Source organism: Pygocentrus nattereri, chromosome 10, assembly GCF_015220715.1.
Source record: "Pygocentrus nattereri isolate fPygNat1 chromosome 10, fPygNat1.pri, whole genome shotgun sequence".
Lineage (NCBI taxonomy): Eukaryota > Metazoa > Chordata > Actinopteri > Characiformes > Serrasalmidae > Pygocentrus > Pygocentrus nattereri.
The window spans coordinates 8,485,580-8,512,500 of record NC_051220.1 but is presented as its reverse complement, the minus strand read 5'-3'; the positions used below and the strand labels follow the sequence as shown (position 1 = coordinate 8,512,500).

At 39.9% G+C, this 26,921-nt stretch overlaps 2 protein-coding genes across 4 annotated transcripts in view; one reads left to right on the top strand and one right to left on the bottom strand.

Annotated features, from left to right (window-relative positions):
• pygb (phosphorylase, glycogen; brain) overlaps positions 1–22,606 on the bottom strand; it is a 36,729-nt gene extending 14,123 nt beyond the window's left edge. Inside the window, exons 1-7 of the mRNA XM_017704955.2 lie at positions 22,364–22,606; positions 11,509–11,610; positions 10,565–10,643; positions 10,354–10,457; positions 10,102–10,233; positions 8,738–8,849; positions 2,297–2,379 (exon numbers count right to left, since the gene is read on the bottom strand). Of these exons, the coding sequence (XP_017560444.1) occupies positions 2,297–2,379; positions 8,738–8,849; positions 10,102–10,233; positions 10,354–10,457; positions 10,565–10,643; positions 11,509–11,610; positions 22,364–22,606 (855 nt within the window). The remainder of the gene's footprint in view (positions 1–2,296; positions 2,380–8,737; positions 8,850–10,101; positions 10,234–10,353; positions 10,458–10,564; positions 10,644–11,508; positions 11,611–22,363) is intronic.
• Positions 22,607–23,590: 984 nt separating this feature from the next.
• LOC108431661 (barrier-to-autointegration factor-like) lies at positions 23,591–26,778 on the top strand. 3 transcript variants are annotated; one of them, XM_017704961.2, is made up of 3 exons: positions 23,591–23,718; positions 25,847–26,036; positions 26,330–26,778. In XM_017704961.2, the coding sequence occupies exons 2-3, from the start codon at positions 25,911–25,913 to the stop codon at positions 26,474–26,476; spliced, it is 273 nt and encodes a 90-aa protein (XP_017560450.1). In that variant the 5' UTR covers positions 23,591–23,718; positions 25,847–25,910; the 3' UTR covers positions 26,477–26,778. The 3 variants fall into 3 exon arrangements, with proteins under 3 accessions (XP_017560450.1, XP_017560448.1, XP_017560447.1); XM_017704959.1 differs by lacking the exon at positions 23,591–23,718 and adding an exon at positions 23,793–24,018; XM_017704958.1 differs by lacking the exon at positions 23,591–23,718 and adding an exon at positions 24,025–24,150.
• The last annotated feature ends 143 nt before the right edge of the window (positions 26,779–26,921 follow it).

The following is a 26,921-nucleotide window of genomic DNA, read 5'->3' as shown; positions in this document are numbered from 1 at the left end:
CTGCAATGGCTTAATAACACCCTTGCAACAACTGTGGATACCATAGCAACTGCTCAGCAACACCTTTGCAACTGCCTGGGATACCACAGCAACGTCCTAACAACACCATAGCAACAACGGTGGATACCATAGCAACTGCTTAGCAACACCTTAGCAACTGCCTGGGATACCATAGCAATGGCTTAACAACACTTTAGCAACCACCTGGGTTACTATAGCGACAGCTTTGTCAAGCTAACTTAGTTTGTTCAAACTTTCTCCTTTTATTTATTAATATTCTATTAATTTTTAATAATTAGTCATCAAAACATTTTTCCCCATATGTATTATTATTAGTATTCACCCCAGTCACTGCTTTCTCTATATATTTGGAGTGAGAATGAATAAATGTACTTTATGATTTAAATAATAGTTCTTATTTTTATATGCATGAATGTATACACACATATAAAACACACACACACACACACACACACATATATATATATATATATATATTTGATAACGTATATAAACAGATAGACATCTGTCTAACACACGCATGCACATGTGCACGTCTCCCAGACGTGTGACTGCGCAACTGCAGCGCTTTGTGGTCGAGTGAGTTACCAGACTTTAATCCTCCCTCCTTATAAGGGCATCTCTACAGAACCTGCTTAAGTGTGCGCACACAAACTTTCTCTCTCACTACTGTTCTGACACCCCTCTCTCTCCCAGGCCTGCACTGCAGTTTAGTATTTTTTGCTGCTTCTGAAATAAACAAATGAGATTTTTCATAATAATTCTTCACAAAATAATGTTATTTCACCAAAATTTTTATAAAAAGGTACAATACAGAATATTTTTTAATAAACCGAATGTAGACGTGTGGCTGAAGAAGCCATTTACACCTCAGTGCCATTAAAACAGTAAAAACCAGTCCAGTTTTTTGAGATTCTTGCATTTAAAAATAACTAAAAAAAACCCAGATTTTACTTTATTGCATATTACTAAAGCAATAAGCCACAAAAGGCTCTGGGTTACTGTGATTTTATCATGGGAAAGATGTTCTTAGGCATGAGTAAAACTCCCTTCAGTGTAATAAAATCACAGCAACAGCCTCAAGTGCTTTTATACGGCAGCCATCATCAAATATGATAAAATGCACAATTGTTCAGAAAATAATTTGAGTTTCTACTAATAATAATGTGCATAAAGAAGTACTCCGCCAAGAAATGTAGTTCCTTTAGAGTACAGTATCGTTGCCAAGCAACCATGGACTGATAACTGAGGCCTCTATAACCACTGTATATTACGGTAATTTCATGAACTTATCAACTTTTTGTCACGTATCAGTGAAAATATGATAATACAGCACTGTTCAATACAAAAACTTTCACTTTAAAAGTACTTTTTGGTCACCAAATTACCACTGCAAGTCTTATTTAGCACCAATCCAGCAGCGCACCTCTTCCCACAGTGGTGCCGAATCTCAAATGGCTCCCTGCTCCCTATATAGTGCACTACGTATGAATTCAAATACTGGATCCTGAACTACAACACAGCAAAATACCACTAATAATCATTTGGGACAGATCCACACCGGATAAATGATTCGGCTATAGAGGAGAGAATTTCAAAATTTTCCTAGCTAGCTCACTATTTAAGCAGAACAGAGCCGTTTGGGACTCAGCCGGAGTTTGACACGACTGCTGACAGAAACATGGGCACTTGAAGCGTCATTCTGCCGTTAATGTGTGCGATATTAATGATGGAGTTTTTTTTTTAGCATGTTTGCTATTTATTAGCCTGTTAGCTAGCTGACCAGTCTAGTTAGGAACATAAGTCACCAGCCCCTCAGTTTAACCAAAAATGGGTTCTTACTTCATCAGTATACATGTGAGCAGCATGAGGGTCAAAGATTATTCCATTAACAGCGCAAGGGCTTTTTTTCGTGCTGGGGCGCAGTAATACACAGTTCAGTCACTGTGAAGTGGTCATATTGTGTGTATATGGTGGATTTTGCCTCTTCGAATGCAGTAAAGCATTTGAAAATAGCCTGAGCGTTTTATCTTGGAGGAAAAAAATGAATTTAACTTATTGCATATTATAACACATTATAACATTATAAAAACCATGCAGTTAAATTGTCACCTTCAGGTGCATTTTTACAGCCCAGCTTCAGCTACTTTCAGAAGATGCCAGAACATCCTGTCGCCAATAATACCGACTATGACTGTACACACTCGTGAGAACAGAAAAATCACCCTTCAGCGTTCCAATCATCAAAACAGTGCCAAAAACTGTGATTACTCACATTATCATTGGGGTACAGAACTCGAGAGATGTTCTCCGCTAGGTTCCTGTCCAGCACAGCCTGGATGTAATCTCCAACGTTAACTACAGAGAAAGGAGAGAAAAATCAAACAATGATACAAATTCTTCTCTGTTTCACTATATTAATAACAGCCAGCCAGCAAAATGTACATCCAGCCTTTTGCTTCAATACAGTCAGACTGTAAAGGGGAATTCCACCCATATTTTTAAAATATCTGCATACTTAAATGGTGAAGATGTAAACAGTCATTCAGAGTGGTTTGGTGTGAAATGCTCTGTGTCAGAATTGGCGATGGGAGCACGACGTCCACCTCTGAAACCTCCCTCATAGTCAGTTATTACAGGACATGGTTATGAGTACACCGTTTTACAACAGTAATGAGAGGGTTTCAGCCTAAAATGTATTTTTTTCGATTCAGTCATGCCGGAGGGATACATGCAAAGCATTGTGAGGCAAAATAGTCCCTTAAAAAAAAAAAAAAAGATACTATTTAATCATTATTAACACTACATACAAGACAGGTGGGTTCACTGGCTGTTTTGGATGGTAAATAAAATGGCTATATTTGTGCTGTAGACATGGCAACCCCTGGTTCCCGTCACAATCACTGTAAAGAAATCAGAGTCTGTGAGTTTCTCCACAGTAAGCCATTTCACATCTAACCACTCTGCATGATGCTGTGTACATCCTAACCACTGTTGTGTGCACAAATAAATAAATAAATAAATAAAAATCAGTGGAACTTCCCTTTAAACTGCATAAAGTTGATTGCTGTAATAGAGAAGTTCTAACTTGAGGGATTCTTTTATTTTTTTATTACTTTCGGATTCTTTAATCAGAAGCACATGCTTGGTTTACGCTGGCAGGTTGCCAGATCCTCTCCTGTCTAAGTGGTGTGACTGCATGGCTTTGGCCCAGGACCTCTAGTTAGTATTCCACACAGATAAGCCTTGCTCTGGCAACCACTTCACACTGCCTTAAACTCATTACTCTGGGGCCGTTGCGAGCAAATGAGTGGAACGTTCTGTAGTGAAGTCCTCCTAGAAAACTTTCTGTGCAACAATATAATTTGGCAGGAAAGCACATACATGAGCCTGGATTCACAGGCAAATTATCCATGAAACTGCAAGGAGTGGACACTGGAGTTCAGGCTACGGTCAGATTCAAGCAGCACAGGATGGACGTGAATATATTTAGTTAAAACACTAGTTGGGTTGCCCATTAAGCCCTCTTCTGTTCACCATGGCAACAGAGCCTTTGTCCTTAATGTTGAAGTCAATTCGATCATTTTGGGGTGTGTCGTGCTGGGGAGTCGAGCAAAAGGCATCACTATTCGCAGACAACTTGTTGTTTATATGTCAGATCCTTTATTAAGCCCTTTTTTAATCAAACTCAAATCTGATCTTAGCACTTGAGGTATCCTGCATTTAACTTTAGCTGGCAGGGTAAACGGCATTAAAATGAATGTTCTTCCAAAATTTTTATATCTGTCCCAATGCCTTCCTATCTTTTTATCCAAATCATTTTTTAAGCAGACTGACAAATTAATTTCAAGATTTATTTGGAATGGAAAGATACCTAGGATTCGGAAGGACCTTCTTCAAAGGCTCAAAATTAACGGAGGGTTGGCATTACCTAACCTTATGTTTTACTACTGGGCTTCCAATTTACATAAAGTCTCTTACTAGCTTCAGGATAACGACTGGTGTGAATAAGTCTAAATCTCGCAAAGGGACCTCATTGCATGCTTTGGCCACGTCCCATTTACCATTTAAGGCAACAAATTACACATCTAACCCTGTGGTTATAGGTACCCTTAAAATTTGGACTCGATTTAGACAGCACTTTAAAATTAGACTGACTCTGCTTATTCAAAGCCCTATTTGCAACAGTAATTCATTTCTTCCAGCTAAACTGGATCAAAACTTTATAACCTGGCAGAACAATGGACTAACTAAATTTGGTGATCTATACATGGATGGGATCTTTGCCTGTTTTGAGGACTTGCGGACCAAGTACAGTCTTGGTCGATCGGATCTGTGGCGGTATTTTCAGGTCCGGCATTTTGCTTGGGCTCATAGTGTGGCATTCCCTGATCTCCCCCAGAAAAGCCAAGTAGATTACCTGTTAGAAATTTTACCCAACATTAAAGGGTTCATTTCCAATGCCTATTCAATAATTCTATCTATAAATAACACTTCCATAAACAGAATAAAAGTTAAATGGGAGACAGAGCTGGGTAGAGATCCCCCTGAAGATGTGTGGAGCAGTGATTTAGAGAGAGTTAATCACAGCACCTCTTGTGCACGACTGGGTCTCTTGCAATTTAAGGTTCTCCATCGCATACATTGGAGTAGGGCTAGGTTGTCTTCCTTATATCCTGACGTTGACAGTGGCTGCCTCAGATGCACTATAAATACAGCGGACTTATGTCATATGTTTTGGCTATGCCCTAAACTATTAGCGTTTTGGGCTGCTGTGTTTGATGCTCTTTCAAAAATCTGTGGCTTGATTGTCGAGCCCTGCGCTCAAATTGCTGTATTTGGAGTTACAGATCATATCAATAATCTTACCCTTAGACAGCGGAAGATAATCGTTTTCGCGTCATTGATAGCACGTAGGCAGATCCTTCTAAACTGGAGGTCATCCATACCTCCTAAGGCAGCGCAATGACTGCAAAAACTCATGCTACACATACACCTGGAGAAGATTAAATATACTCTTGGTGGGGCAGTTAAAAAATTTTATTACACTTGGAACCCCTTGTTAACCCTTGTTAACCTATTTTTCTGATATGCAAGTACTTCCTCCAGAATAAGATGGAGATGCACCACTGTTCCTGATGGTTGGGTCCTTGGACCTCCCCAGCCCAAAACTGCAAAAAGTTCTATAAGATTACCGTAGTACTCAGATGTGATCAGTTTTCTAACCTTCAGTAATATTAGCACAATTGAGGTTTTTTTTGTTTGTTTGTTTGTTTTTTCTTCTTTTAATTAATTAATTATTTATTTATTCTTTGACCACCTTTTTGGTTTACCTATAAATACACATGACTTCTAAGGGTGTTACATTTTATTGATTATATTTTAATATTTGTGCTATGTTTATCTCATTTAAAGGCAACTGTTGTGGGGGGGGGATTAAAGCGAAAAAGTGAAGGTGGACTTCTGTAAAATCTGATTGTTTTTTGTGCTTGTGTACCTGATTTGTCTGCCAATAAAATAAATATTTAAATAAAAAAAAAACAAAAAAAACACTAGTTGGGCGATTTAGACAGTTCACAGAAATTTACCCTCTGCATTTGTATATTTTGTGCTGCAGCTACAAGGCTTACAAATAGTGGAAGCCCAGTTGGCTGTTTTCTATAAAGATGGACTAAAGTAAATCACACAGGTAAAAAGAGTAAAACCTCCCTGCATTTCATTCATGCTTTTGTCCATGTTTGTAGTATGACATCAACAGATTTTCTGAAGTTAAGGTGGAACTGAAAAAAGCAGCGTCATATTTAAAACTGCACCATGTAAGATTGTTGTTAAACCTGAGAATAAACTCAGGCTTTTTTACACTACATTGTACATTTTTACGCATTAACGTCACACACAGACTCAGAAAGTAGCTCTGGCTCGATGTTTAGGTCTCAAATACTCTCAAAATGGACATTGTGCTGATGGTGATATGACAACAGTAGTTATTTCACTCACATCCAGGTTCACCAAGTCTTGTCCGAGTTCTTTGAATTCTTTTTCAGTGTTACTAAATGTTCTTCTACCCATTGCACGCAATTACACATTCCCACCAGAGAGGTCTCCAAATCCCACAAGCTTACATAGTGCAGTACTATAAAATAAACTCAACATGTATTCACTGCACAGCAGTAAATCCAGTTCAATAGGGCTAATTAGCCTCTCTTTGTAATGAAGCAGGAAACAGTTCAGTGTTCTTTAAGTATCAACATCAGCAACAATATGCTGAAGAAGCATAACTTAACAACAGCATAATCAATCACAACAATGATGAAATATCATCATTTCGCCCACCACCAATATGACATGCTATTACCACTCGTGCTGAGTAGTCATTGTAGGCCTTCACTAGTTTTTATCTACAGCTTCGGAGCCCCAAACTTCTGGCGCTAAAAATGTCTTGATTGATGGACTACAATTTAAAAGTTTTTGCAATCTATAGTTTTAACAAGAAGTGACAGGACTGTAACATGCTAACTCCTCTTATTCACGGCAAGAAGCACATTTTATTCTTTTTTCCTGGGCCTAGTGTGAGGTCATACTGAAACTGAGGGCGGGAAGTGACCAATGAGAGGCCTATGAATGGGTTTTGCAGTTCGTGACGACGCTGGCACGGTTACAGAAATGTTAATAAATGTGCACCGTCCCTGTCAATCATAACTGAATAAAGTAAAGCAAAGAGTGTGAATGAAGGTTTAGCTTATCAGAGGTTGACAAAAGCACTCCAGCCAAAAACAGAGCAGAGAGGACACAGTAACAGCAGCGGAGTGGAACGCAGTGTGGAGAAAGGCCAGAACAAGGCTGGAAGTGAGGGTGAGACGAATGCCTGACACTTGTAAGAGGGTGAAAGTGTGCATGTTTATGTGTACTAGGCCTGGGTGATATCTAAAAATAATTAGCACAACAGTTTCTAGTTAGAAGGTCCATCTATAACACCCCACTGCCAACCCTGACCAACTTTAAGTTTATTTTTTAGCTTGTATGCTTTTTTAACATTAACTGTTTTAATGAAAATCTTTAATAAAACTCACATCAAATTACGATACTGAGTAACCCTGTCTTTTTAGAACTACTTCATCTGGCACTATAATGACATGTTTAGCGCTCCCTACTGGAGAAGCTTCAGACTGCAAGTGATTTCCAAAGCCACATCCATACGCTTTCCGCATAAAAAAAAAAAAATCAAGATGTTTTGTCGTTACAGCGGCATTTTCATAATTCAGCGAACCATTGTGACACAATGTGTACAGAAAACACTGCACACCAGTCGTAGATGAGGATCAGAGGAACTTTCTCTCGAGGTTTGAGTTAACTTTGTCATTTTAGCTCATTTTTTTACTGTAGCGAGTCACTTTGAGGTAACCTGAAGTCCCAAAGCACATAGGTATTCATTTTCAGTTACATTCACCTGAAGCAAGGGGGGAATCAATGCGGTGAAACTAGTATTTACAGTGCATAGCAGAGGGAAATAAGTTTCTTAACAAACCCCTCTCTCTTGCTCTCTTTCTGCATGAAACTGAAAAGCCTGCACTCCCAGTTTCCTAATGTAATTATAAAGCTGTTTAATGGGAAATTAGTCCTCAGGTCCCAAACCTAATATGTACATGTAGTGTATAACTACAGGTGCTTCAAGAGGGGCAAATGCACTGGGCCTGTAGCGCACAGAGGGTCCATGGTAACCAGACCACCACTCACTGTCTTTAATGGGCTGCTTATCACTGGTTGTGCAACTTTACATTCCTGACTCCTGAGAAGCTGTGATAACTTATTAATAAATCAACCTTCTAATCGCATTACTACTCCAACTTACAGCAAGATAACAGCCATCACGAGTACAAGCTAATTTCATTGCCAATTATTTTCATTCACTGAACGTAATTAATGTATGGGGTAGATATATTTTTGTTATATTTATCTAAATTCTGCACTCTCAAACATTTCCGTTCTTGTGCTCGTTCTCTCTCAGGTTCACACTCTATTAACTTTATATACACTATAGTGCAGGGGTGCCCATACTTTTGGGGCTTGAGATCTAAATTTTCCAGTGCACAGGTCATTATCCACATCAAAAAAAAAAAGAAAGGCTAGCCTCTTCCTTTAAAAAAGCTTAGAAACTTTTTAATGCAACTTTTTTTAACTTGGATATGGTAACAAGCAGCAAATCAAAGAGACAGCGGCCACATTTCACATCAGTCAATCTCGCTGACCTGTCCACTTCCCGAAGTAGTAAGGCGGCGTTGAACTTTGATAGCCTGTTATCATGAGGTGCGATCTACCAATGTACACCGCGCGATCGGATTGACGTATTGGGGCACCTTGCTATAGAGTAACAACATTCGGAACAGTTCTGCAGTTTCAGCAGTCGATAAGTGTTTTATCCATTTCTAGAGTGTCAGCAGTAGTGTGAGGAACTTCAGTGTGGTTGGGGGGGGGGTGTGGATGCTGATCATGATCAGCAATTAAACCAAAATTATACTAATAATAAATATTGTTACAGATGTGAAAAATGCCATCGTATCTAGTATTACATTCTCACCTAATCTAACAACGCTTATTAGCAAGCTAAAGCTCTGTGAAAGTGTGCCAATGATGATCTGAACCCAAACCCGAGCAAGTGGCATCAGTGATCACTGCACTGGGACCATGAGTGCCAAGATACAGCACTTTGTGTACATACACTTTTGCAGTTGGAAGTCATTGGGGGCTTTAGCAGACCACAGCCTCATGGTATTCACTGTGTTGTTCTTGTAGCCAGGGACAGGAGTGTCATACGGCATCGCCAGCACCACCTATATATGAGAGAGAGAGAGAGAGAGAGAGAGAGAGAGAGAGAGAGAGAGAGAGAGAGAGAGAGAGAGAGAATATGATTCATGAGCTTATAATTCCAATATTGTGCAACCTCTCCAAATTCCACTGAACAGGTTCACAGAGGAAGTGTGTTAATCAAATTACTCAGGTTTTTCATCTTATCCAAAATCTACTCAGTAAGCCAAGACATGTCTGATGTCTCAAGTTTGCTTCTTAAGTTTTGCAGTGGAGCTACAAGGTTAATTTAGCTACCAGCTAATAAAAGATTACACATGCTGCTAATTGCATGTCTAAATCATCACACATTAGCCTCAAACTATGCAGAGGTGTTCGGTAATCTCTAAGAGTCTTGCTTATGTGGTCTCTTACACTGTATGACACACTGGCTGTGTTTATATGCAAAGCTTTTTGCCAATCCAATTGAATACATTCTGATTATAGATTTAGACTGAGGTGTTTATGCTCACTCTACTCAACAATCTGATAAAAATCTCTGTTAACATGCACATGCGCATGCGTAGAGAACTGATTAGTGTAGATGCTACCATGACAACAAGCATCACATCCAGTCAGAGATGAGCAGTAGTGAGCAGTGCTTGTGTTTTCAATTACTTTAAAATGCTGTCCGTGCTTCACAGGTATTTATTAAAGAAGGCCGAGAGGAAGACGTCGTGTTCTGAGACGCATAAGCTGGACGCTCGTCCCACCGCTGTTGTTTTAAAGCTCAAATCATAAACTTTGTCTTCTCTGCAGAATTTCTGCTCCCGCCATGTTGAACGTTATAAACTTTCACTATCAGCATGTGCAGAACGTACTTCAACTTTCCGATTGGGAATGTAATCAGATACATGTGTTTACACAGATATTATTCTGGTATTGAACTGATTATTTACAGGTTTACCAACCTCACTCAATCGGATAGAAACTGTATTCCGAAAGGCCTCATTCTGTCTGACCATTACTGATTGAGGTGTGTACATGGATATATTGTATTCCGAGCGAGCTATTTGTTGGATTATTAACAGATTATTAGGCTGCATGTAAATGTGTCTACTGTTATCTCTAAACACAGACGATATCCAGGCTTCAATAATGCAGCTACTGCTCTTTTATCTATGCAACATATTTGTCCATTTTTATCCAAATGACAGCTTTCAAATTTCAAGTTTACAATATCTGTCTGAACGCGATCAAGAACCCTTGAGCCGCACATCCGTATCCTGATGAGCTCACCTGGGTGTCCACCCACTTTGGCCCCTCCTCTGTGTGTTCCACTCGACCATAGAAATGCACAGGGAGCATGTACTCTGGGCGGGCTTTCTCCCAGGGGTTACCATAGCGCAGCCAATCATCTGCCTCCTCCACCTGACAGTCAAAAAAAAAAATGCAAACAAAAACAAAAGTATCCAACAGTTCTCCTGTAGACCAATGACCCGAACAGTTTTAGCCAATCAAACAGTAACAGTGAAGCTGCCTCCGCTGTACCTGCCAGCCGCTAGAAATTTTCTGGTTGAAGATTCCGAATTCATAGCGGATGCCGTAACCATATGCCGCCAAACCCAGCGTCGCCAATGAGTCCAAGAAACAAGCTAGATGGATAGATAGAGACCCATTACATCATCTAAAGGTGCAATCTTGGAGTAAAAGGTTTAGAGATACAAACATTTCAGCACTGAGATAAAACTGCTTCCTTTACCTGCAAGCCTCCCCAGTCCACCGTTCCCAAGTCCAGCATCCTCCTCTATTTCCTCCAGCTCTTCAAGATCCAGTCCAAGCTAAAATATCAAAAGCCTAAGCAACTAGCAGGAACTCCAGGAATTGTCTACTTTAAATTCAACCAACACTCACAATATCTGCAATCAGAGGTGGGCAATATGACAATGTTTTTTTTTTTTTGTTATCATGATCAGCATTAAGGGTTTTCTGAGCATATTGTGGATATTATCTACATTCAAAAGGTGGGTGTCATGAGGTCTTCTTTCCAGTCAAATAGATGGGTGATGCAATTTTAAACTGAACATTTTTTTTGGTCTACTGAAAGTCGACCCATTTTCCCACAAACTATAAACAGATGGTGTATCTTCAGTGATCTGTTCTGTAAAAATGATTGTTATTAAAAAAATAAATAAATTAAAAAAAAGATTTTTGGCTTTCAGCAGTAAATTGTAAGTATATAACAATATGTGTGATCATAAAACACATTTTCTGTTCATTTGAGGGGAACCTTTACACAAAATAATAAATAATTTACTTCATGCAGTTACTGAATAATGTGCCTTACGATTTGGTCATGTAGATTCAGATGGACAAACCAAAATACACCCTGGCCAATTAAAGACCATGTTTGATACAGTATCTAGCACACCATACACACAGTTACGTTCAATGGTAAGATATCGCTGCCGTCAGAACAAAACCTTGTATCTCCAAACTGAGAACTTTACAGGAGAAGAAAAAAAACAACATATTTTGCTTTTAATGCAAGCCCATGGAACTTTTTATTTTGGTCCATCCATCATGAAATTTACATACAATGGGAAGGGCAACAAGCATTTTCTAATGATGCACCACCCCACCCCCTCCAGAGCAGTGAAGCGTGTGTAAATGTCTCAGTGGTTGTAAGTATTTCCTTATTCTTACCTGGTAGATGGCCTCGTCGCAGGCGTTCTGCAGGCCCAGGTTGATCATGGTGTTCTGCAGAGTTCTGCCCATGTAGAACTCCAGAGAAAGGTAGTAGACACGCTGTAAGACAGAAAAGAAGATCCATATCCATTTGTAACAGTTTCGGATGACCAGCTGACGTATAACATGCTGTCAAAAAAACTCACATTATTATTTCTCTCACAAATATGACAATCATAATATGCAATGTAAAAGCAGAGTTTAGGATTAGTAATACTTAACTGCCAAGTTAGTAAACTCACACAAAGCATACTGTCTAACACAGGAACACAGTTCTGCATCACTAGGAGTGTAAATATACTTTCTATTCACTTCTTGAGTTTCACTTTAATTTGATTGTTTTGGTACAACTCCGCTTAATTTTCGGTAACACTTTATTTGAAGGCTACCTACATAAGGACTTCATGACGCATTCATAAGCACTGAATAATGTGTTTATGAAGCACTACTTGAACATTTATTAAGTGCTTATGTCGGTTCTCGCAACCTGACATAAGATGTTTTATGAAATAAATGACATTGTACTGACATAATAAGAATAAACATTGAACATATTTACAGAACATATTTATAACACTATACATAAGTATTTATGTCAGCATTCTTAAGACGACATTGTACTGATATCAGGTTAAATATGCCTGGAAACCACCCCCTCTTTGCTCCATGGCATAGATAAGATGATTGATGCAATTATGTATAGGGTTTAAATATGTTTAGTGCTGTAAATATGTTCAACATTTATTCTTATTATGTCAGTACAATGTCATTTATTTCATAAAACATCTTATGTCAGGTTGCGAGAACTGACATAAGCACTTAATAAATGTTCCAGTAGTGCTTCATAAACACATTATTCAGTGCTTATGAATGTGTCATAAAGCCCTTATGTAGGTAGTCTTCAAATAAAGTGTTACCTAATTTTCAAACATATACTGAATACACAGACATGACTAGAGGAACCTTTTTCTGCAGTAGAGGAACACAGCCAATGAAAACAATACACCAAGCCCTTTTTGGGATGTTTACATTGAAAAATAACTTTTTAACTTTGGTCCAAAAAAGAACACAAGCTTAATTTAGTGCTATTCCAACATTCCAAGATTGATGCAGTTAAATTGTGATGGATATGTCTGATTTCTAAGGGAAAACTGCTTCTTTCCAAAATCCAGCAGCGAGGAAAAATCTCCCTCATAGCAAGAGGAAGAAACCTTGAGAACAGCTGGGACTCAAGGGGAACCCATCCTCCTCTAGTCGACATCGCATAGCAGAACATCGAGAGCAATATGAATAAAGAATAAAGATAATAATAATCAATATTCCATATAAACTGATGCATTTTTACACTCTTTTTACACTGGAAATCTACTTTCTTTACAGTCCCTTAAGTTCTAGATATCAAGCAGATAAGTGTGAGGCACAAACTCAAGTTCTACCTAATTACTTAGGGTATCATAACTAAGTTTCAAGGCAGTCTAAACTAAATCACACTGAAATTCCCAACAGGTTCTAGATATTAACCAGGTAAGTGTATGGTACAAACTCCACAGTACTGTGAGTTTACTTTGGTTAAAATGTATCAGGTAGTTTCACATTAAAAGAACAAAAGAACAAAGAGTTGTATACAGTATGTACCTGTTCATTACCTAGAACTGAAACTGGGCTTTAAAAGTAAGCAATGGTTCTTACTGCACCTTTATTGAGTTGCAAGGCTGTAAGTTTAATATCTAGAACCTGTTAGTTATTTCAGTGTAATTTAGTTAGATTGTCTTTGTGTGCATCATTTTCACCAAAATACATTACACTGCACTTTGGGATCTGTGCCCCACACTTGATCAATATCTAGAACACTGTAATAAGGTTAGACCATCTTTGTGTGCATCATCATTTTCACCAAAATAGTTACACAGTACTTTGGGGTTCATACCCCATGTTTACTCAGTCAATATCCAGAACCTATTAGTCATTTCAGTGTAATTCAGTTAGACTGACCATGTGTGCAATGTTTTTGCCTAAATAATTACACAGATCCTTGGGATCTGTACCCCTCACTTACTTAATATCTAGAACCTGCTGGTCATTTCAGTGTAATTTAGTTAGACTGTTGTGTGCGTCGACATTTTCCCCAAAATAATTACACAGCACTTTGGGGTTCTGTACTATACATTTGCTCACTTAATATCTAGAACCTGTTAGTAATATCAGTGTAATTTAGCTAAGATGGTCTTTGTGCGTGTCAACATTTTCCCCAAATTAATTACACAGTACTTTAAGGTCTGTAGCCCCCACTTACTCAGTTAATATCTAGAACCTGCTAGTCATTTCAGTGTAATTTAGTTAAGACAGTCTTCGTGTGCATCAATATTTGCCCAAAATAATTCCACAGCACTTTGGGGTTCTGTTCCCCACATTTACTCAGTTAATATCTAGAACCTGCTAGTCAATTTAGTACAATTTAGTTAGACTGTTGTGTGCGCATCGACATTTTCCCCAAAATAATTCCACAGCACTTTGGGGTCTACACTCCACACTTACTCAGTTAATATCTAGAACCTGTTATTTCATCATAATTTAGTTAAACTGTCTGGGAACAGAACTTCAGGGAGTGCATTACTGCATATTTGAGGTTCCCTCTCTTTGAGTTAAACATGCAGCAGAACTAGGAAAGAGACATGATACACATTCACCAAGGCCTTGTCTCAAATTACCCATCAGTCCCACTGAGCATGCTCCAGCTCTGCGGTTCTCCGTTCTTTGAGCTGACTGACTGATAAGGCAGTGACAGTACATAGTGCTTCACACTCAGCCCATTTCCTTAAACACGCCGACTGTAAAATAGGAAGCAATGTCAACAAGCCGCTAGTTTAACACTGAGCTAAGAGTAATGCGCTGCATTGTGGTCCAGCTCTCTACACAAAGGAGCAAATTAGCAAGTAATGAAATGGACAACGTCCCACAAAGTTACACAATCAGCCAAACTGTGCGAGTTCTTCTCTAACAGACTCGATTACGTGGTTTCTGGCACTGTATGACATACTATTCATCAAAAAGATGAACAAAAGCATTGCAAAGCTAAAAAATGTAAAAATCATCGTAGCAGCGACACTAAAACCTGAATTTTGTCCTAAATTTGTCCAGCGATTGATCAGTTAGGTAGCTATGCAGCTACTTAGTGCGCTGTTAGTTTCTATTATTTCTTGGTGAGCTCCACTGTAAAACATTTAATTTTTAAACAAAATGAAAACGTTGAGTTCTCTAAACTTGCAAAATTAAGTTACTAGGAGAATAATAACCGTGTTTGACATTTATTTACTTATTTATGTTTAATGAACTCAAAATTTCAAGTTAACTCCGTTTACTCTATTTCCCCACTTCAAACCACCTTGGGAGGCACAACATTTTATGTTCATTTTAGTGAAGTAAAGTTTTACCGTCTTGGCTGTAAATGTGCCTCAGTATTTTCAAATATCCTAGCATGGGCTAGAAATATAAACAACAACAACAAAAAAAACAAGACTTTACTTTGCTCTTCTTTAAGCTTTAGCTCAGCTATAACTGTTTTCTCGCATCTCCGGCAGGAAACTTTTCCGCAAAAGTAGAAGAGTTTCTTGTAAAAGTTCTCAAATGTTCGATTTTTAATCAGCTCCTCATTTGCCAGCTTCTTGTTCGAATTTCCCCATTCCACCTTAAATGGTTCCTGAGGCACCAGATTGTAACTGCTGCACCATTTAAGGTGGAATGAGACAAATCAGGTGAATGAGAAACTGACTTCAGCTTCGTGACTTTTCAGTGTTTGAAAGGTTCTCATAGCTGATTAAACATCAGGAAACCAGCTGGAATGAGATGCGAAGAAGCCCATTTGTATTCATAATTATCGAGGCTCATCTTAAATCTTTCTCTTAGCCGTTTCATTGGCTACAAGCTCGACAGCTGTTGTGTGTGTTGCTATGGTGACCAACTGTCTGCAGCTGATCTTCAGGGTTAAAGGGTACATTTACAAGGGTGCCGTTCTACATTAACTCTAAAAAACTGTGTTGGAACGTTCAGCTTTAATTTACCGTAATGGAGGATTATTTGATTTTTACCTAAACATCTAATTCTGCTGTGGAACCGCAACAGGGCAGTAAAAGAGCCACATGTTGTCAACCCCTGCATTAGAGCTTTGGCGAGTTTCCCTCTTGCTGAAGATGCAATTCTGTTGTACGATTTTATCCTTTGCGTGAGGTTTGAGTTATAAGTAAGATAGACGTTGTAATTATCAGCTGAAAGTGACCTGATGAGTTTTATTAATATGTTCCTACTTATTGGTGAACGATACATAACGTGCACCCTTGCTTTTCAACATGTCCTACTGCGCCCAACAAGTCCTATTTTCACCAGGTGAGAGACCCAAAGACAGGTGGCCTTCAGCTCCACCCTGTTTAGATCAACTAGTGTGAATGAAGGCACTGATATGTAGAGCTCACTGCTCGGGGGTCTGGCTGCAGTCCAGGCCTTTCTGCAGCATATAGAGCTCCATTTAGCTCTGACCTCACAATGACTGTGCATTTCACTGCAGATTAAAGTTGAAGAAAACTCATTTACAGCCCTGCCCCCCCACCCCCACCCCCACCCCTTTAGCCCAAATGCTGCTGATTAGTCAAGACATGCTTGACATATGAAGTTTCTGAACTGGAGCAACAAAGCTAATGTAGCCAACAAGCTGATGAAGAAGTGGATCATGCCCAAGTAATCACTTATCTGCCTCTGACTGAGCCGAGCTGTTAATGTTTGTCCGTGTTTATTCAACCCCTTTTCCAAAAAAGTTGGGACGCTGTGCAAAATGTCAATGAAAACTAAATGCAATGATGTTCAAATGATTTAAACTGGAGCCCGGCGATATGGCCAAAAATGTTATCACGATAAATAAAATTCATATCGTTCGATATCGATACACATCCCGATAAAAGTTTGAAGGCTTATTTTTTGCTACTGGGTGTTTAATTGCTGTTTTAAACTACCCTTTACGGTCAGAACACGCCAAACAGTGGAACCTTCCACAATTCGGTCATGGGACAGCGGGAGAAAGTGCCTGTTTTCCTAGTTGGAAAAGCACGGCTGCAGTTTTTGGAATTTATTACAGATGATTTTTAGCTGTCTGGTGACGAGTGCTCAGCTATCCCGTTACAAATGCTAAACAAGTGGCCAACAACAGCGCTAAACTGTTTAGTTTCTCAACATCAACTTAGTACGAACAGCAAAGCTTGGTAGGTCAGTGACGGATAACCGCCATCGCTCCTACTACATCTATGTCAGAGTAAATCACAGCGTTCAAACTCCAGCTAGCAACGACTGGGTTTCTCAATTCTATCGCTTAAGTTTGAGGGGTGAACCGCAATATATCAACACCAGACAAACAGAGTCCTCATTTTAGGTATGTTTAAGCTGAAAGCGGTGCTTTTGTGTCTTGTTTGATCTACGGTAGCATCAATTCGCCGTGTGGTACGAGTGACGGAGCACTGCTTCAAGTTAGCCAGCTGCTAAAAACAGCTAGCCTGGAAAGATGGCGCTCTCCCGCGCTCCAGTGCCTCACAGATTCCTCAGTTTACTTTCGTTTAAAACAGGGCTGTAACTAACATGAGCCCACTTCTTTCACCTTCATTGCTCGGGAATGCACTAGTAGCTACTAAAATATGACTTTGTGAGCGCTGTTAAAGCTTGTTAGGATGTTAGGATAGAGTTTGCTGTAGGACAGTACAGTTAACTGTGCCACGTATCTCGTCACTCGCACAGGAGGACAGATCGTCAGTCGCTCCACTTATACACGGAACACACAACTCCACGTTTCAGCCGTGGCTAAACTATATTTGGCCACCCTTTTTTCACTCGTGGCTCCCTCCATAATGTCAAATCTCGTAAGTGTGCCCTCTCCTGATGACAGCAGAGTAATGTCGCTTTCCTTTCAGTAGAAAACGCCATCAGGGCTTTTGCTAAAATGTTGGAGTGTGTACATATCAATCGAGGAAAAAGTATATCGTGATAATTATTATTGTTGTTTTATCACCCAGTCCTAATTTAAACCCTATATTTCATCAAAAATAGTACAAAGAAAACTTATCAAATGTTGAAACTGAGAAATGTTTGATTCTTGAAAAATATGCACCCATTTTGAAGTTTATGCCAACATGATCCAAAATAGTTGCCATTTAGCCAAGTGCATTTGTGATGTACAAAAGATTTTACCAAAATAAAATGTTTTAAAAATGTAACTGTGTAAATATCAGAACGTACGAGCGAGTTGGGTTACATAGAGTTAGTATCGGTTCTTTTTACATTTTTTCTCCCTTGTAGCTCCAGCACAAAACTAAAAAAGGAAATTTCAGATACCAAGCATGATTGTTTATCAACTATATCTTTGGAAACCTGTGAGATTAGGGCTTAATGAATTAGGGCTGAATTTTTCTGAAATCGCAATTTTCTATAAATGAATTTCCAGGCCTGTTTCTTTGGCCAAGAGCAGAATATCCACTTTTTCTGGTGTCAAGACTACGTCATCAGACTACCAGATGGTTGTTCCGTCACATATACAAAACACGGATGTATCGTTGCTTCTGACTGGTCCAACTCCTCAACCAGCTCGTTCACAGGCTCTGCTTTATTAAGCTAAATCGCTTTGCTTTAAAAACCATTCATGTTTCAGCCCTACGCTCTTAAAAATGATGGTTCTTTAATAAAGAAAATAATTCCACATAGAACCATGAACACTCAAAGGACACTTTATATGATTATAGCACTCTTTGCACCATTAAATGGTTAAACAGAGTTTGCTATAGATGGTTCATAAACATGGACAATGTAAAAGGGCTTTTAGATGGTTCATAAACATGGACAATGTAAAAGGGCTTTTAGATGGTTATAGATGGTTCATAAACATGGACAATGTAAAATGGCTTTTCTACTGTAACAAAGTCAAACCTTTCAAAAAGGCTTATATATATATAAAACTACATAAAACACTATCAATATGAAGAACCTGTTCATGATACAAAGAACCATTTAACCATGCAAAAGGTTTTTAGTGTTCAGGCTTCTATTTAGAACCATTTTCTTTACTAAAGAACCTGTGAAGAACCATCTTTTTAAGTGTGTACCATCAAAACAGGAGCTCAGACTAAATTTGTGGTGCTCTAGAGAAACCGATGGTGTTGAGCTGTGTTTACAGTGAGAACCTCCTCCATGGTTCCGTTTCGGAGAACTCCACTGACTTCCTTGATCCATAGGAGCACATGTATGTCAAACTGCTCTATTAATAGCCATACGAGACTTTACACATGGACAAAGTGTACAGGCTACTCTGACTTCACCAGCACATGCTGCTTTATATGAGCACACAGGCTCATGCCCTGCTGTCCCTTCTCAATGAAGCAGCAGTTCTCCCTGTATGAAACTGGATCTGTTCTGTGACCACTGATGAAGGACTAGAGGATGACCAACACAAACTGCGCAGCAGCAGATGAGCTATCGTCTCTGACTTTACATCTACAAGGTGGACTGACAAGGCTGGAGTGCCTAATAGAGCGGACAGTGAGTGGACACAGCGTTTAAAAACTCCAGCAGCACTGCTGTGTCTGATCCACTCATACCAACACAGCACACACAAACTTGTTTTACTACAATGCTGAGAATGATCCAAAACCCAAATAATACCTTCCCTGTGGTGGTCCTGTGGGGGGTCATGACCTATCTATCTATATCTATCTATATATATAAACCAGCCTTTTTAATCAAGAAAATATAATAATAAATTAATAATATAATCAATATAGTACATTACAGAGCTGAACAATTTGGGGAAAACATTTCATTTTATTCTCAATCTTGCAATTAAAATATGATTATTTAGTATATATTAAGCTTCAAGCCCTTTTTCTCGTTCAAGAAGACCAGCACATGCCCTTTTTCTGAATGCTTGTGCTGTTCTGTGCTGTACAATTCAACACCAAATGAGCGAGGGAGGAAATTTAGCAGCTCAATGCAGTTATGAAACTGCAGAAAAAGTGAAAGCTTCCTCTCACAACTGGGCCTAAAAAGGCTATCAGAGGAAGGCAGTTGTTGTGAAAGCCTAAGGACAGCAAACGCGTTACAATCAGAACTTGAAAGCATCACCACCCGCCCAGTCTGGAGGCTCTAATGAGGCTGTAAAACCTGTGATATGCATATCATTTGCATGCCATGCTCTGGAACATGTCACTGCAGTGTTCAATAGGGAAACCTGGTCAGCTCTTGCACAATGATCTGCACATTAACCTGCATGCAGAGCGTAGTCATGAGCAGATAAGCTGTCGGGTGTGGTAAAGCAGGAAAACCCTACAAGTGGGGGGAACTCTAGCAGCAAGATTAAGAAACACAAAGTTACAACAAAACGGCAGGCAAAATGAAAAAGTGAATCACTGCTGAATCTGTTCTAAACCTGCCAACTCGCCTCCTACAGCAGTGTTGTGGTAGTCTAATAGAGTGAAACTGTCCAGTTCAAAGACTAGGAAACACCCCTTCTGATGATGCATCTTGAAGGTGGCAGGTTAGGGTTAGGTTTGGAGTGGGATTCTGGGGGCAGGATGTTTGAAATGTTTATCTCGGTCGGGATTTCTTGGCCCAATCTAAATCTAAAAAGACTTTTCTTTAGGCATTACCAAGAAAATCCACAGAGCCATAGGGTTATAACTCGGCCATTCGTCTGGGCCACAAGTCGCAACCCAAATGTTAAGAACAGAAATTTTGTCCCTTCGATAAAAATCAAACCACCTTGGGAGCCACAAGATTTTATGTCAATTTTACCATCTTGGCTTTAAATATGTCTCAGTATGTGCTCATTTAGGCTAACAATTATATAATATAAACAAAAACACAGACGTATTTTGCTCTGCTTTAACGTTTAGCTCAGCTATAGCTGCTTCTCTCACATCTCTAACAGGAAACTTTTCCACAAAAGTAGAACAGTTTCTTGTAAAATGTCCCTCAATGCTTGATTTTTGACACGGCTGTAAGGCCTTTCGTTAATTCCCGTTCCACTTTAACAGGTGCAGACAATACATTCTGGCACTTCAGGCTCCATTTACGGTGGAACGGGAAAATTTCAACAAGAAGCTGGCAAACGAGAGGCTTACTTCACACTCGCGACTTTTTAAGTGTGTCATTTTCTTGATGCAGATTAAACGTATCAGGAAACCAGCTGGAGTGACAATAAACGCAATAAGTACATTTTTCCCCAAATTATCGATGTTCATCTTAAATCTCTTTTTGCCGTTTCATTTGCTACCAGCCAGACGAGACTGTTGTCTGCGCTGATACGGTACCAGCAGCCTGCATGCCAGCCTTCAGGGTTAAAGATCAGTGAATTATCCGATATAGCTACATGAACCCCAGCGTTTTAGATCATTTTATTTTACTGTAGAGGGTTTATTTTATTTTTTACACAAAAATTGTTGCCGTCCCCTGATCAAGGCCATAAGGGGGGGATAACGTGGCTGCTTGGGATGCAGGTTCCAGCACACTTTGCCCGTGGAGTTAGCCAAAAATAAAATATCATACTTTAGACAATCAAAAGTCTTTCAAAGTAAGGCACGCAATTCATCGGCAAACGTGCTGAGTGTGGTTTCAGTATTAACCATGGAAGTGGTCAAGCTGCAGTGCCCTTCTCATTAGCGCGTTTTAAATGCCCGGCTTCACAGATTCGACGTGGCAGAAAGCAGGTCCAAAGTCTGTGAGACATACAGACACATATAGTCTGTGGCTTTATTGCAAAAGGGTTTTACCTAAGGCTGTATGGTGTATTTGCATAATGCATGCTGGGTATTGTAGTGCGAGAACAACAATGGACGAAAACCCTGAAGGCATGCAAATTGCAGTGATGCTGAGGGATAAATTGCCTCTGTTCTGACTGGCTTGTGTATTATACTGTAGAGCTGTGCAATATAACAATAATTATCATTATTGTGATATCAATCATCACGATATATATCACAACATACTTTTCCGATTATCACAACATTACTTTTCTGACATTTGTTGGGTGTTTTCTATTTTGTTACCTCATCGACAAAACAGGAAATTCTGTCAACGACAGAATTTAAGTGTAATTGGGTAAATATCACATGGAACCATGAACACTTAAAGAACCTTAGGCATGGTTAAAAGGTTCTTTGCATCATGAAAGGGTTCTTCAGATTGACAGAGTGCTGTAGTTCTATACAGAAGCTTTCGGAAAAGGTTATGTAGCACCAAAAAGGGTTCTTCTACTGCGATGAGCTTGTAACACTGGAATATTTTTGGTGCTATACAGAAAAGGTTCTAGATGGAACTAGAATCTGCACATTCTCCAGCAGTCTGAAGAACAGTTACACGATGCAAAGAACTTTTCAACCATGCAAAGGGTTATTTGAGTCTTCATGGCTCTACATGGAACCATGTTTGTTACTAAAGAAACCCCTGAAGAACCATTTTTAAATGAGTACTAGAAAAAAAGGACATTTTAGTCTGGCTTGATTACATTTTTGACACCTATTGTGTGGAAACTCCATGGAAGTTTAATACACTGCTAGGGGTTCCTGGTCCTAGGCCTACACTTCCTCTGTCCGGCACTTTTCAGTGTCCACCTGCAAAAACACCCACTTTAGCCTCAATGGGGGGTTGATAATGAGCTAATAAGTGTATAAAATCAAGGAAAACACTCAAATGTGTAAAGCACTTGGACTCCAAGCCCAAAGCCTAGGGAAGCACTAGTCTGGTTCAATGCCCAGCATATGCAAACCACCACGGCGGCCACCACCACGCCCACCTTGGGGTCCTTCTCGTAGTAGTACTGCTGGGTGCGGATCCATCGGCCCACCAGGTGGTCCCGGACTGTGTGCGCGAGAGCGAAGTAGTAGTCTCGTGGGGTGGCCACGTTCCTGTCCTTCACCAGAGTGAAGTGGAGGTGCCTGTTGAAGCTCTTCTTGATCTCAACGACGTCGCCAAGACCCGCGATGCCGCGCACGCTGATCTGCTTCCGGCGGTCGTGGTCACTCAGCGGCTTTGCCATGGCTGGATCTCCAGTGGAAAAACAGTGGTGGAGTGCGGCGGAGGTCCTGGAGAGCTTCTCACGGCCAGGAGGAAGACCTCACTCCACCTCCGAGCAAACAGAGCTTCCTGGAGTGTGAACGAGTCATTCTTTTGAGCCGGCTCTTTTCGATAACTCGGACGAGCCGATTCACGAATCGAACTCTTTTCGCGGATTGACTTTGTGACTATTTTTTCTTTTTACGTATAAAACTGACTGAAAAGTGTAGCTGCAGGCCGAATTGTCTCGGGTTTTGCTGGAGAACGAAGCCGAAGTGAGTGTCTTCTTCAGATTTTCCGTTCCACCTTAAATGGTGCAGGAGTTACATTCTGGTGCCTGAGGCGTTGTTATAGTAACTGCCACACCTTTTAAGGTGGAACGGGAAAATCCGAACAAGGGTTGGCTAATAGGAAAACAGCTTCATCCTCGTTGCTGTATGTTGAAAAGGCTCTGTTGTTACTATTGTAGTAAGAAAATTCCAGAGGTTAAACCCTGATGTGGATTCTGTTAGCGTGCTGCTAAACGTTTAGTGATGTTTCATTAATAGTTCAATCTGTTGATTCTTGATTCAAAGAATCTGCGTCGTGTTCGAACAGTGATTCAGCGAAGTTAACTTTGATGATTTAACATCGATGCCATGACTAACCGCCATTTATTTTTATGGAAAGTTTACTGACGTTTTCTAAGAAAAGCAACGACCAGCTCAAAGGAATCGGTTCAGTAAACTGAATCAAACTTCGCATCACTCCACCCGGAGCTGGGCTTCCTGAAGAATCAAGATTGGGTGGGGCTTAGAGCCGACCCCTGACTGATCTGATTGGCGAGCGACGTTCTGGGACGCTTTCTGATAGGCTGAGGAGATGTCCGTCAAATAGGCTGGGGTTGGCAGCAGGCCTGGAATCAGCTCGATTAGACCCAGTTTGCATATTTTCACAGTGCAGGCTACTGAAATGAAAGACGCATAGAGGGAAAAGCGAGTTAAGATCTTTTAATTACTGGGGAGAAACTTGTTCAAAAATGTAAGTAGTCGAGTAATGTATAAATAATCAGAAAAAGGACCACAGAAGTACTTGGACGTACACGACTACTCTCAGGTACCGAATAGGCCTATATGTTTCAAACCTATTCAACCGACTCGCGATTCAGACACACCTGATTCATCTCATCCATTAACTGCCAGGTTTGCAGTTGTGTTAGAGCGTGGAAATCAGCACCCTTTTACACTTCATCAAAATAAACCTGATTCCACTTGCATTTGCAAATCCATCCCATTTGATCTGCCTGTGGCAACGTGATTGGGAGATGTTTAGGTGTGGACACAAAGCAGGAGCTCATAAGTGAAAGACAGAGGCCTTAATTGGTCAGGCTGTTTGCAAGGACTTACACGTGCACGGGTAAGAGAATCAGGACTAGAAGTTGAAATCATTATCATTAATATCTTAGCACTTGGGTTTGAAGGTATATCAAGATGAGTTGATGCAAAGATGCCCTTTACAGCAAGGCCTGCTTTCTAGAAGAAGTCAGAGGTGGGTACCCAGACCAGTAAGCATTTAGTGCTGGTCCGGTTCTGGTTTAGTTGGTCACCCCAGCATGGTCATGCTGCTTGGCCAGCATACCAGCATCCATGTGTTGGTTTTGCTGGTGACCAGGCATGCTGGTCTATACTAGTTCTTTCTAGGAGGTTAGGTCTGTTTAAAGCAAGGCTGAAGTAGATGTGACCTTACTGTAATGGATTAATGAATCAAGCAGTGAATCAATGGCTTTCAGGTCTGAAAGCTCCCCAAGAACGTCTTTTACAGGAATGCAGTGGAAAGTGTTTGTACATTTAGCAGAGGACCTGAAGTTTGTTGGTCTCTGTTCTTCTCTCTTTGGATCCTTTTGTTCTGACAAAGTGCTGAAGCTCCAAACCAACAGTAAAGCGGTCCAGCAGCTTAATCCACACAGAATGAAATTAATCCAGTTTTGGAAAAGGGCTTGGTGTGTGGGACCGAAGTGGAATGGAATAGATTAATTCGTATTATGGCTGTAATACTGAAACGCTTTGCATTGAATTACTTTGTGATTAGCGTGTGGCTAGTGTAGACGCATAGGCCTAACATGGCTTGTAGCTGAAGCATTAAACTGGGACAAAGCACAGCTTTTATTTCAGATGTCCTTTTATTATCTCATGTTAAATGTTCTAATAAGCCTAATAAACTGAAAATGGAAACCTTTAAGTAACATTAAGTGGAAAATAAGATCAAACCACAGAAATTGGACATTTCTTTTTCTGGGACAATTGGACAGTGTTAAGAAAGTGATTTATTCTTCTTTCTAATGTTTTATTTTAGTGTTCTAGCAGTGTTGTGCATGGAAAGTTGTCACAGGAGTGACTTTTTAGATACTGTAGCTAGTAATTTTTGTATGTGAAGTTTGCCAGGAAGTTTGTTTTAAACTGTAAAATGCATTAAAGTGATCTGACATGTTAAAATAACTTGAATGTCTAAACCTCGTTTTATTTTTGACGACGATCTCATCCTTGGAAATTTTGTCCATGGTGTTACAGAAAGCTTATATTGTCTTTTTATTTTAATAGATGAAGTCTAAGTGAAATCTCCTTGTATTAGAGAAATTTGTCTAAATGCTGAGCTGTCATGTGTCACCAAAGGACTCTGGTGGTGGTGTTACTCAAGAAACATTAAGTGACTTTTAAATTCAAAATAACAATATTGGAACATTTCGACATGCAATCGGACTTTGAAACTGAAGTGACGGATCAGGTTTTAGTTTTTTAAAATTATTTTTAGTTAGTTTTACTGATTACTACGTTTTACCCTCCAGTTTCATAACATTCATACCCCGTTTGCCACAGCAATGGGATGCAGTTTTTTTTTCAGCCGTTCCTTATTTCCTCTGTGTCGAATCATGAACTTTATGAATTGTTACACCCCTAATTAATTTCCTCACCAATACACTTAAGTAGAAGTGTGCATATTCTGTTGGAAAATACTCTGTGACATGACTGGTTTCTAGTTTGAGGTACAATCCATCACACTCAACTAATGTAATTGGGCAAGATGGGATGCACCACCAGGACAGTCTGATGACTTGATTTGTAATTTGCCTATGTACACATGCAGGTGACCCAGGATCCTTATTCACTGCATTGTTTTTACTGCCATGTGTGGCCTTCATTTTTGCTAATGTGAGTTAACAGGTTTTGCCTCATCTCGTCACCTTTAGAGAACAAGCTGGAGTATTTCAGACCAGCAGCTTCAAGAGGGTGTTGATCACAAGACAACCTGAAATGTCAACCACCTCCCAGAAGCACAGAGACTTCGTGGCTGAACCCATGGGGGACAAACCCGTCACCGCTCTGTCTGGGATTGGGGAGGTGCTGGGGAAGAAGCTGGAGGAGCAAGGCTTTGATAAAGTACAGTGATTCTGTCCGGGGAAGAATCCTTTTAAGTGGTCTCCACAAATATCAGCATATTTCCCTTTTTGAGTTAGGTTGATGAGAGATGGTGTACCGGAGACCCTTCTAAGATCATGATCCAAACCAGTGCAGTAGTCGTAGCTGATTGAGATCGTTCCACTGACTTTTCTAAATTTCCGAACAATGAAATGGTTAAGATGTAGTCATTTAAGGTGTCGATGTGAAATCTAGGGAAGGGGCAGTTGGAATATTAGGGCTGACATCACTTGCTAATATGAGTCTGTCTGCAGGCGTTCGTGGTGTTGGGTCAGTTCCTGCTGTTGAGGAAGGATCGTGAGCTGTTTGCTGAGTGGCTGAAGGACACCAGTGGAGCAAACGCACGTCAGGCCGCTTCCTGCTCGCAGTGTCTGACCGAGTGGTGCGATGCCTTCCTCTGAGCTTGGCGGCCTTCTCTGGAACACCTTTAAAAAAAACAAACTGTTGCGGAAGTGTTTTCTCAGTGTGTCTGGAGCTTTCATTGTTCAGGAGAATGTAGATATGTGGATGTGTAGTAAGTGGTGTGTCACTTTTTAGAAGAATGTCTGACGTGCAGTTGGCGTGTAATGGCTTGTTGATGTTTGCTAATTATTGACTGGTAACGGTACCTGATAGAATTGTCTGTAGTTTAAAGTATTATTACGTGTTTGTGTCCTATCCATGCTTCTAAAGAGACGGAAATAAAGTTGTGGCTTTATTTAAATGATTGGTTTTGACTGTTTTCTTCTAGAGTAGGAGTGTCCAACTCATAAAGGCCACATTAAAACCTAAGCAAATTTTAATTTTTTTACTTAACATTTTGCCATGACCCCTACTGGCCATTGTTTATGGCTTAAACAAAAACAT

Coding starts and splice junctions, on each gene's coding strand:
- LOC108431661 (XM_017704958.1), top strand. CDS start 24,101: ATGCAAAGATGCCCTTTACAGCAAGGCCTGCTTTCTAGAAGAAGTCAG. Junction 24,151..25,846: donor CTTTCTAGAAGAAGTCAGAG/GTGGGTACCCAG, acceptor CGTCACCTTTAG/AGAACAAGCTGGAGTATTTC. Junction 26,037..26,329: donor AGGAGCAAGGCTTTGATAAA/GTACAGTGATTC, acceptor GTCTGTCTGCAG/GCGTTCGTGGTGTTGGGTCA.